Here is a 12466-nt window from a genome sequence, read left to right on the forward strand (position 1 = left end):
CAGGAAGCAGAGGGCAATGAAGGCTGTTCTCAGTTCACTTTCCCCTTTGCCTTTTACTCGAACTCCAGTATCAGCCCATGTGATATCATCAACATGCGGGGTGGCTCTTCCCTCTTCAGTCAAACCTCCTAGGAAACACGCACAGCCTGGAGCAGCAGTTATCAACCTGTGGGTCATCGGAAAACACGTATTCCTGGTGATCTTAGGAACCGAGGCACCACTCACTACTAAAATTGCAGTTGTGGAGTAGCAACGAAAATACTTTTATGGACTATTACACAGAAAATCCCTGTTTTGAAAAATGAAAAAAAAAACTTATGGTTGAGGGTCACCACAACATGAGGAACTTTATTAAAGAGTCGCAGCTTTAGAAAGCTTGAGAACCGCCAGGTGGTGGTGGTGCATGCCTCTAATCCCAGCACTTGGCAGAGGCAGGTGGATCTCTGTTTGAAGCCTGGTCTACAGAGTGAATTCCAGGATAACCAGTATTGTTATACAGATAAACCCTGTCTCACCCCCCCCCCCCAAAAGAAGAAAGGTTGAGAACCACTGGCCTAGAGATATACTTTCTAGGTCATTCTAAGTCAGGTTGAAAAGGATTAGCCGCCACAGTTGACCAGGTTATTGATTTGGTAAGACTTCTGTAGTAAGAACTGTCCCACACACTGGGTAAATAGGTATTCCTCACAGGTCTAAGATCAAGGAATCAGCTGGATAATTTTTATCTTGGGTTCTTTCATTTGTTGATTGATTTCCATGTTTTTCTCTGCATCCTCATCTTTTCCTCTTCCATGCTTTTCTCTGCATCCTAATCTTTTCCTCCCTATTGAGTTAGGACCTAATGGTAACTAGAGCCTACCTGTGTGCTCTCTTTAAAGGCTCTGTCTCTAGGTATAGTCACATAAGCGAGCATTGGGGTTATGACTTTAATACTTGAAATTCATTGGAGCTTGGAAATATTAGTCATTCTCTTTATCGTTAAAGCTCAGGAAAATACAGCAGATTTTGTTACAATATATTGTCTAGGAACACTCCACTGTAGTTCTTGTTACTCCTGTGATTATTATTGTCATCATCACTATGCACCGTTATGCCATCAGAGCTTTGTCTTGCTTCATCCTTCCTTTCAGATGTGACTTCAGGTACCAGCAACAGTTACCTAGAGTGGTATCTGGTCAAAGTCAGCTAGAGATGGAATGTTGGGAACTAAGAGAGTTCATTTTCACTTGTTTAAAATAAAGAGCCACATGAATCCTTGTAGCATACTTCATGGCTAAAAGAGCTGGAGCTGCCACTCCATACAGTTCTATGGACCTGTCCAAACAAAGTAGGCACGTCTGGGCAGCAGTGTCTTTTACACCAGGAAATATATTCATCCAAATTGCTGTGTCACCAGAGCAAGTAGCATCTTTTATAAGCTCAAAATACCTCTTTGACACTAGGGAGCTTCCCAGCCATTTGGCAAGCATAACTGTGTTCCTGTTTGCCGAGACTCAGAGAACAAAGATGAAATGAGGGGTGGTGCTGAGGAGAGAGCAGCACTCTGTCCTGACTCACTCATTCACCTTCTTACAACATCAGGAAAGGGAATGAGGAGGATCACAATGTGCTTGCTTGTGCTGTGGGCATCTCACCTCAAAAGATGCTTGTGAATGGAGTCACCAGGACACATACATAATACCACAGGATCTTGGGGGTCTGCCCTTCACTATTTTTTTTCTGTGTGCTAGGGATCAACTCCCAAGGCCTTGAGTGCTGTTAGCAAATACTCTACTACTGAAGTTCATCTCTGGGCCTGAGGGGAAGAACTGTAAAAGTAAGAGAAATATGAACTCTAATCATCATTAGAAGCTTAATGCATCTTCTTGGCTAACGACTCCTGTCACACACACACACACACACACACACACACACACACACACACACACACAGTAACATTTAAGCTGAGTGTGGTGGCATGTACTTTTAATCCAGTGGTTCTCAACCTTCCTAATGCTGTGACCCTATATTACAGTTCCTCATGTTGTGGTGACCCCCAACCAACCATGAAATTATTTCCTTGCTACTTCATAACTGTAATTTTGCTACTGTTATGAACTGTATATGTGGCCCCAAAGGGTCACGACCCACAGGTTGAGAACCACTGCTCTTTTAATCCCACCACTCAGGATGTGGAGGCATTTGCATCTTTGGAAGTTAAGGCCAGCCTGATCTACATAGCAGGTTCTGTGAGCACCAGTACTGAATGCGAGCTCAGCCAGTCTAAGACTGACAAATATTATATTATTTTCTCTTATCTGTGGTTGTTGCATTTTATATAATAACATAAAGTATAAGATACAGACAAGTAGAAAAAATTATCTGGGAGGGAAAAAGGAACAAATGGGAAGGGGAGGGGGAGAAAATGGTTAGGGGAAGAATATGCTTAAGATGCACTATGTACCTGCACAAAATTAAAAATAACTACAAAATAGAAGCATGTCCTATACCCTGTTCTTCTTTGTTCTGCTAACAGTGATTGCATTCATGTGATGTTTGCTTTTTCATGTCTGACTTATTTCATTTAGCATCGTGTTCTCTAGATTCAACCGGATTGTTTCAAATGACAGGCCTTCATTATTTTTATTCTTTGAGATTTTCATATGTACATGCAATAAGATATGAAATGTGATCATATCTACCTCCCACTTCTCTCTCCAACTCCCTGTGGATCTCCTCCCCTATCTCTGCCTCCCAACCTCCGCCCTCTCCTTTGTTTTTAAAATAAGAGTCTACTAAATCCACTTAATGCTACCTATGTGCATGGGTGTGGGGTCATCCACTAAAGCATGGGCAACCTGACAGTAGGCACATCTCAACAGAAGAATAAGTCTCCCTTCCTCAGCAGCTAACAGCTGTCACTAGTTTCTCAGTGAAGGGGGGTCCCGCTGAGTCCGAATGCTATCCACTGTACATCTATGTACTTTCTTTTTTAGGAAATTTATTTTATTTTATTGATGTGCATGTGGGTATCTTTGTGTGTATGTTCCATGTTGTGTGATACCCATGAAGGCCAGAAGCGTGTATTGGGTCCCCTGGAGCTAGAGTTACATGTAGTTGTGAGTTGTCCAAACATAGACACTGGGAAATGAACTCAGGTCTGATAGAAGAGCAGCAAATGCTCCTAACTGCTGAGCTATCCCTGCAGCCCCAATATGTCGTATTTTCTTTATCTTTCCATCTGTTGATGGAGACGTAGGTAGATTCCATACCTTAGCTGTTGTGAATGATGTTGCAATAAGCAGTAGAGAAAATTCCTCTCCTGTTAAAGAGGCAGTTGCTGTTAACAAGTGTGAATTATTCCTCTATCGACCTTTTTACACCTTTAAATATTTTCATTATGTGATTAGTACTTGGATACTTTTCATTTGCTGTTAAACTTACCTATGAAAGTATAGAAAGTCAAAAGTTAAGTTACCTTCTTTCCTTTACAAACCTCTTGCTAATCTTTTCCGCCTACTGAGTTTGGTAAGTTCTATTTTTCTATGCGTTAGCAAAGGATATATACAAACTTTGCATTTTTCTTCTATAAATAAGATCACATTTTATATAATATGAAGTTGTTTTCTTTCACCTAGAAGTGATTAATGCCTTTAAAAAAGTGTGGTGGCCTAGTCCATCTTCCAGAGTATTTCCTGGTGAAAATTCCATTGATAGACACTTGAACTGACACCTCCCTTTTGTGTTTACTTTAGCCAGATTTTAGATTGCGTCTAAAATTTTCCTCAGGAACTGGAAAGCTGACTCAGAAGTTAAGAGCACTTACTGCTCTTGCAGAAGACCTGTGCTTAGTCAGTGTCCAGCACCCACATAGTGCTCACAACCACATGTAACTCCAGTCCCAAGGCAACCAATGCCGTTTTCTGGCATCCACAGGCACCAGGAACACACATTATACACTTACATCTGCAGAGGCAGAATATTCGTACATATAAAATAAAAATAAATAAAAATTCTTGGTAACTTAGATATGCCAGTATCTAAGTTATGAATTTTCTTTTGCGGGGGATGGTAGTGGTGGCTTTTGAGACAGGGTTTCCCTGTTTTAGCTTTGGCTGCCCTAGAACTCACTCCATAGACCAGGCTGGTCTAGAACTCCCAGACCCATCTACCTGCCTCTGCCTCCCTAGTGCTGGGATTAAAGGAGTACACCACCACCACCTGGCTACCATAAATTTCTAGAATGGAGATGACCACGTAAAAATGAATGGGCATTTGAAATTTTTGATAACAGTTAACAGTTATTCCCCTAACTGAATTTTATCTCTCTTTTCCCTACCACAAAATTTTGCAATATTGGTTCCTGACGATATATGTCATTTAAATGTAAAAGAATTACCCACTTTTTAGTAGACAGCTGTTGAAGCATAGCCACATGAGCTACTTTCTCCCTCCTGCTGGAGCAATTGTCACCACTCTTCCAAGTTCACTTTCTGTGTGCACCCAGTCTCCACACTTGCTGAATGGTATAGACAAATCCATGGCCGTTTGATGTGTTTCAGCCTGCCCTGCTGAAGAGCAAGAAAACCCTCTTGCACAGCCACAGCATTATCGTACCCCAGAAAATCTCCAATAATTCTATTAACTTTATATTCAGATTTGTCCAATTATCCCTAAAAGGTATATAGCCTAAGTCTGGTGCTGTGGAAATAGCTCAGTGGGTAAGAGTTCTTGTTATACCAGCACGAGCAACTGAGTTCGGATCTCTAATCCGCCAGGTGTGCATGGACGTCGAGGTGGTAAGACAGGAGAATTGTTGTGGGTTGCTGGCTGCTATGTAGTCGCATTGAAGCGAAACAAAATAACAACAACATTCTGCTGAGCTTCATGTTCAGCCAGAGGCTGTCTCAAGGGAATAGGGTGAGGGGCCATAAAGCAAGACACTTAAACTCTTTCCCTAGTCTCCGCAAATGTCCACTTGTGTTCGCGCATGTGCTTTCCTTCCCCCTCCCTCTCTTCCTCCCTCCCTCCCTCCCTCCCGCCCTCTCTGCCCCCGTACCACTTCCCCTTTCTTGGTCTAGTCAGATTTCAAGTATTGGTTTGATTATTCTAAGCCTTTAATTTTTATTGATTTGTTTATTTAGTCTAAGAACACCTCACGTCCTTTATGGTATGTTTAGTTTATTTTTATTTTCTTTTTAAATTTAAATTAGAACAAGGTTGCTTCACATGTCAATCCCAGCTCCCTCTCCCTTTCCCTCCCCTCTTCCCATGCCCTCCCACCAACCCCCCCCAATATCCCCTCGTTTCCCCAGGGAGGGTGAGGCCGTCCATGGGGGTGTCCATAGTCTGTCATTTCATCCAGGGCAGGGCCTAGACCCTCCCCCCAAGAGTCCAGGGTGAGAGTGCATCTCCCATTGTTGGATGGGAGTCCAAAGTCCATTTGTATACCCGGGATAAATACTGATCTACTACCCAGGGCCCCATAGATTGCCTAGGCCTCTTCACTGACACCCACATTCAGGGGGTCTTGATGAGTCCCATGCTGGATCCCCAGCCATCAGCCTAGGATTCAAGAGCTAACCCTTGTCAGGTCAGCTGTTTCTGGGTGTTAAACCAGCCCAGTCTTAATCCCTTTGGTCATCAGTCCTCCCTCTGTCTCTGGGTTCTAGGAGTTCAGCTCAGTGTTTAGCTGTGGGTGTCTGCCTCTGCTTCCATCAGGCATTGGATGAAGGTTATGTTTAGTTTCTTTGTGGATTAGTCCATAGTCTCGATTGTTTTCGAGTGTTTCCTTAATTTTAATGTTCCATGAATGTATTGTGACTTAAAAACCATCTCTTTATTGATAGTTATCTAGGTTGTGGGGTTTCCTTTTGTCACTCCTCTAACAGGTATTACTTAATTCAAAGGAGTTTGTGGCCCCACTATGCCTGTTAAAGTCTGTGATTGGTTAATGAATATAAACTGTTCCAAAGCCAAAGGTTGCTGGAAGGAACAATGCCAAGAACAGTCATACCTACAGACTGTATCTTTTTCCATTAAAAGGGCTGTGAATTGCCAAACTTAGTGGCATACAGCTTTAATCCCAGCACTCCGGAGGCAGAAGCAGGCGAATCTCTGTGAGTTCAAAACCAGCCTGGTGTATAGAGTGAGTTCCAGAACAGCCAGTGCTGTTACACAGAGAAACCCTGTCTTGAAAAACAAAAAAAGGGGCGGGCCTACAGATTAACTTTGTAGCATCCTGCATGAAATTATTTATTATTATTTGTTCTATGTGGGGTTAGGAACTCTCTCTCTCTCTCTCTCTCTCTCTCTCTCTCTCTCTCTCTGTAGGTCTGAGGACAGTTTTTAGGAGTCGGTTCTGTTCTTCTACTGTGGGATCTGTGGATTGAAGTCTTGTCTTCAGTCTTGGACAGCAAGCGTTTTTTCCCTGCAGAGCTATCTTGCCAATCCTACCCACAACTACTTTAGTAATGCCAAGTCTCCTGTAGTGTGGTCTGAGTTCCTCCAGCACACAGCATGTTCCCTCCCTGTGTGCGGTTATTCTGATCCCAGCCTGTCCTTTCTTATCTCTGGAGAGCCTAAGTCTAACCCTTTCCTCCGCGCTTTGGGGCCTTTGCCTTCCTGCCTGCTTCCTGTCCTCTGTCTAGTGCCTTGCTGTCTCTGCTTCTTTCCATCGACTCCCAGTCTAGAGATATATTTAGGCTTTCCCGTGTTAACAATTACACCTCTATGTTGCCACTTCCTCTTAGCTCTAGCTTCCACCTCTCCACCCATTCCATCTTGGAAGGGGTGAGGTCTGCAGAGTGGAGGGCATAAGGTGTTATTTTGGAGCGCTTGAAGAAAGTGTTGTGAGTTCTGTGCATGTCAGAATTTCATCCAGCACGTGTGTTTGCACCTATTTTATAACCTAGTTATACGTGTGGATCACTTGTCTAATTTGCATCTCTTCTCACCGGCTCCAATCTCCTGCAGTCCAGACCCACATCCCACCTGACTTAGGAGTAGCTCCGCTAGATAAGGAAAGTAAGTCACCAGGGCGGTGAATAGCAAGAGGTGGCCCGGGACGGAAAACAGCCATCAATTGAGAGGGCGGTGAGGACCTTGGCATCTTCCCGGAGTCCCTGAAGTATTTGTTAAAAAAACAAGGGATTGGCTTGTCCAGAGAAGAGTTGGAGAATATAAGGGATTGGGCTAGAGATGGCCGCAGGGACCCAGAGAATAGAGCAGGATTTGAAAAACTGAGAAATGAGACAGATGAGGGGATGGGCAGAGATACAGAAAAGTTGGAATTCAAGATTTTGTCAGGTGACCTGGATGTCTTGGCCATCTTTTATTATTATTATTATTTTAATTTTAAATAGCTTGTTTTACATGTCAATCCCAATTCCCTCTCCCTCCCCACCTCCCGCACCCCCACACCATCTCCCCAGCCTCCCACCCTATCCCCACTTCCTTCCACATAGGGGATATCCAGAGTCTGTCATTTCACTCAGGGCAGGGTCCAGGCACTCCCCTAAGGAGTCCAGGCTGAGAGAGCATCCCTCTTTGTGTTATGGACACACAAAGTCTGTTTGTATGCCAGCGATAAACACTGCTCAGGACCCCATAGGTAGCCCAGGCCTCCTCACTGACTCTCACACTCAGGGGGTCTGGATTAGTCCCATGCTGGCCTCCCAGCTGTCGGTCTGGGGTCCAAGAGCTCTCCTCTGTTCAGATCAGCTGTCTCTGCTGGTTTTGTCTTGGCCATCTTTTGATAATGGTAGTAAAAATGCATAGAGGGTGCAGGGGGCTTGGTCTCCACAGCAGAATATGGTGGTGTGATCATCAGCTTTCTGAGATAGAAGGAAGCAAGCTGTGGACCTTGCTATGGACAGGGTTCATATTTCTAACGTTTTGGGCAGTTTGACTCCAAAGGACTAGATAAGTTTCCCAGCTGATTTCTTCATGCTAAAACTCATCTTGACTTGAAATTGAGAAAAAAGTTAATCATCTGTCTTGCTCAAAACCCTTTTTAATGGCTCTTGATTTTGAGTTGCATCACTGTAAGGAGGCTGTGGCCATAGCGCCAGGATTTTTGCGGCAGTAAAAGAGCCATTAAGTTTTTCTTATCTGTCAAATAGATCTAACCATTTCCGCATTATAAGCACTTCATGGGAAATTTGCACTAATTAAATGCTGTAGTAACTCAGGAGACTTTATTTAACCCTCGCACAGTGCTTGACAGAGGTGCTTAGCAAGTATAGTTTGGCATTAGGTGGTAAGTGCCGCATTTTCAGCTGCCCTGTGGCTCCCTTTGTGTCGTGTGTTTTGGTTTGGTTTTGCTCCCTTATTCCTACTGTTAGTATGATGGTCTTCCAGCTCTCAGTTTCCTTTTTCTTCTTCTCATTCTCTCACACGTCTACCTTTATGCCCGTGCCCCCCCACCTAACCCTTGTGATTTGGTGTCTGCACTTAGTTCAGCTCTGTCTGTGGCATTCCGCAGTAGGGCACTCTTGAGCAGGGGCAAGGCACCCCTCACTGCATGCATCTGAACAGGTGGGAACGGTGTCTTTTGTACTCCAGGCTCGGGAATCCTCCATTATAGGAAAGATTAGCCATGCTAGCATGTGTTGGAGTGACAGTCGGCAGAGCAGACTGTGATGGTGATGCTCATTTGAACTGGAAGGGCCCAGGCCATGCAACCATGTAGAAAGACAAGTAGGGACATGTTCTCGTCCCATTGCAGCACCCATATTTCCTAATGCTGTTAGCACTCTGGTTGAGAACAATGGCCTTTTGCAGCAGCACCTTCCATGTGTCAGGCTTTTGGAGGCATAGGAAGCCATGGGCTGGTCAAGCACAGATTCTGTACCCACAGATTCACCAACTGGATTGCACGTTTCAGAAGTGTTAGTCTATCCTAAACATGTACAGACATTTGTTGTTATCATCCCCCTGCACAACACAGTGCAAAAACTAATTTTTCAGCATTTTCACTTACATTAGGGATTATAAGTCATCTATGTACAACCTAACAGGAGTATCCAACCTTCCTGGGGTACTTTTCTCCTTATCTGGTTTTGGGTGACCTCACTGAAATAATTCAGTTAGCCTCCCCCTTTTGCCTCTGTGCCTCAGGTCCCTCATCTGTCAAGGGTGAGAGATTGAATAGCTCATGGTATGAAAATATTTGAAAAGCATAAAATGTTACCCCAAATTAAACCATTCTTAGCCATATCAATTAGGTTCACCTTGGAGCCTCCTAGGCAATCATACCAGCCTCGTGCTAGTGATGCTGTGTGACAGATGGCATGACCAGCTGTAGCGTGTCCTACAGACTGGCTTGGTACCTTGTCTCTTTTTCTGGGTTTAGACATTCCTCTGTGAACGTAAAGCAGGAGTTGTGTATTATCTCGGCCCCTGGGAAATTTCCCTTCAGTGTGGAATTCTGTAGTCAAGAGCCAGAGCCATTGTCTGTGTCCAGGGTCCATAGCAGGCCCAGCTACCACTCTGGGAGCACTGCCAGATCTTGGTTTTAGCTCTTGGCACAAGGCAGCCTTGGGCTCATGTGCTTTGGGTGCCTATAACTGTTTCCTCTCATTAGCACACAGTCTTGATTCTGTGCTTGCACCGAAGGGAGAAAAGAAGCAGCTGACATCTTCCCTGGAGTCCTTGTCTCCTGGGCTTGCCATGGGGTCTGTGTGCATCACACACACACACACACACACACACACACACACACACACACACACGCATGTGTACTCTAGGGGTTGAGAATTTGCCTTAGATGAACCACCTGGCAAGATTCTGGTTTTCTCCAGAGTTTGTAGTCCAGCACTGAGTTTTGTTTTATTTTGTCTTTTCATTTTTGCATTTTGGTCTTTGAGGATTTCATACAGCATATCTTTATCATATTCTTTGTCTTCCTCTCATGACTTCTGTTTTGAGGGAGACCGGAATTGGGTGAGACAGTGTTAGATGTGTGGAAAGTAAGGAAGGTGTTTTTGGAAAATGGTCAGAATTGGCCCATTTCCTTAGGTTAAACCCTCAACTGACACCCAACTATCACATTGGGAAACCCATTATTCTTGGATCAGAACTTGACCACACCTAGGATTCCTTTTGTTTTTTATTTGGAATATGAATTTAATAAATCCTCCATTGAATGTTCTTGTCAAATGAGTTTCTCTACCATCTGTTTTCCAGGAGTGGGACTATAAGGTTGTTTCTTCAAATGTATTCTTCAGAGTATTATTTTTAATATATATATAATGTCTTGTTGAGACAGGGTTCCTCTGGTGGCCTTGGCTGTCCTAGAACTAGCTTTGTAGATCAGGCTAGCCTCGAACTCACAGAGATTCACCTGCCTCTGCTTCTGAAGTCCTTGGATTAAAAGCATGTGCCACCACTGCCCAGCACAAATATATTTTTCTTAAAGAGACACTTGAGAAAGTGCCATACAACCCATGTTAAAGTAGCTTCCCTCTTTGCAGAAACCACCGAAGTCCGTCATTCACCAGTGGTCTTCATGGTGAATTTCCAAGTGGATATATTGCTTTATGCAATATCCATTCAATTTTAATACACTCTTCCCGGTGAAACATGCCAGTTGGGATGAGAAAGTCCATTCATTTTGTTCTTTTTTTCCCTTGAATTGTAATGCGAGGTGAATGGATGAAATGTCCAGGTTGCCACCTTGTGAGTCCTGCAGGCTTTGGGTGTCTAGCAGAGTCTAATTTTCTGAACCGCCTCTCTCCGTCTTATCCCCACAGCTCCCCTTTGAACTGGAGATTTACTACATCCAGCATGTGATGCTCTATGTGGTCCCCATATACCTGCTTTGGAAAGGAGGTAAGACCAGCAAAGCATATGCCTCTGGAATCTGCACACCTTCCCTTTCTCTCTGGTTGGAGGAGTCACACTCTCTTGGGTGCCTACCAGGATCTCGGGGTGCTGCTTGGCTGAGTATCTACAGCATGCTTAATGTTGGTCTCAGGGCACTGGGGTAATGGGCATGAAAGAGACCTGCCGAGAGCCTGGGTGCTGTTCAGAAGCATCCCTTGTAGGTGCGCATGGTACCGCTGACTGCCTGTCACAGAACCTAAGTTTTGGGTTCTTGGTGGTAGCCTGGGGTTTGCATGGCACCCAGCATACTGTGTCAATCTAGTGCTTCTGCCCCCCCCCCCCAGTGTGCACTTCAGAGTAGGAGAGAAATATTTCATCCTCTCAAGAGACGGCCTTCTTGCTCTTTGTATCCATGCCCGGGAAGCAGAAAAGCTGCCGAAAGGGGCAGGAATTGCACAGCGTAGGAGACTGTGGGATTGAAGAAGGCAGCAGATGAGAATACCCTCCTCCATGTAAAAGAAAGGACTATGGGCATCGCTTTAGCCAGGCAGCAGATAGCACTGACCGGGTAGAGGTGGCCTGCAAAGGAACCCGAAGTGCTAGCGGTCTCCACTGTAGACAGGACAGGACAGTACTGTACCTTCTGTGGCTTCCTGAAAGCCTCTAGAAGTGGAGGGATTTCTTCTCTACCAGAGCCTGCCTGTCAGGGTAGCTAGGAGTTTTTTGAGAGACAAACTCTTTCCCTACTGCACCTCAGACAGTCACGATCCATTTCTATCACTTTCAAAATGGCCCGAGGCCACCTGGGGCCTTGAACTCATTAGCTGCTCCTCCTGAAGTACTGTTAGGCTCAGCTGCCTCTTGTCATTGAGTTATCTCCTCTTCCCTGGTTCCATCAGGTCTGTTCCACAAGGTGACGGAATGTTCCTTGAGGCTGCTTTAACCTGGTGACACCACTAGGGGTCTCACGCCATCAAAGAACTCCCTTTTCCTTTGAAAGTATTGGCTTTCCCTACTAAACTTCCAGAGAAGTCTAACATTCCTACATCCAGGAGACTCCTGCTGTTTCTCAGCTCCATCCCTGGTGGCATAGGCAACAGGCTAACAATAGTCAAATCTCAGGCGTTCATGCATTCCAAATGGAACCGGAACACCTTTTCTTCTGTGATGTGTGCTGGGAAGTATGGCCAAATCCAAATGCCTGTCATTGAAATGAGTTTGTACTCTGAGCTCACCATCAAAAGCTATCCAGTAGCTGGGTGACATTGGTCTACCATGGAAAACACTGGGTAGTTCATGCTCTTCCTTCTGGGGTGGGCCTGGGGGTTAGGGGAGAGACTGCCTAAGACGCCATGCACTTTAAACACGGTTGGTTCTCTGCAGCCCTCTGTTGGGCCTGTTTCTGTGTCTCTTGAGGCAGCTGAGCTGAGGAAATGGGGATTCTGAGTCGTCGTGGCAATTTATTTCTTATTTTTAGTCTTCCATGTGATGGGACGCTACAACACTAGTGATAGTAATGAGAGCCACAATAAATAATAGTAACTGCCTTTTTCTTGACTACTTGTTCTGTGCAGAATATGTGGACTGCTTTGTTTATGTACACCTTTAAATAGTCTATTGATGGACTCTCCTATGGACAAGAAAATTAAGGCTAAGAAAC

At 44.6% G+C, this 12466-nt stretch overlaps 1 protein-coding gene across 7 annotated transcripts in view; it reads left to right on the forward strand.

Annotated features, from left to right (window-relative positions):
* The window catches only part of Tmem164 (transmembrane protein 164), a 160811-nt gene that overhangs the window by 111717 nt on the left and 36628 nt on the right, over window positions 1-12466 (forward strand). For all 7 annotated transcript variants that reach the window (XM_040744490.1, XM_013122325.3, XM_005082477.4 and 4 more), the window contains one exon: window positions 10734-10812. In XM_040744490.1, coding sequence (XP_040600424.1) covers window positions 10734-10812 — 79 coding nt within the window. The remainder of the gene's footprint in view (window positions 1-10733; window positions 10813-12466) is intronic.

Source organism: Mesocricetus auratus, unplaced genomic scaffold (genome assembly GCF_017639785.1).
Source record: "Mesocricetus auratus isolate SY011 unplaced genomic scaffold, BCM_Maur_2.0 Super-Scaffold_100003, whole genome shotgun sequence".
Lineage (NCBI taxonomy): Eukaryota > Metazoa > Chordata > Mammalia > Rodentia > Cricetidae > Mesocricetus > Mesocricetus auratus.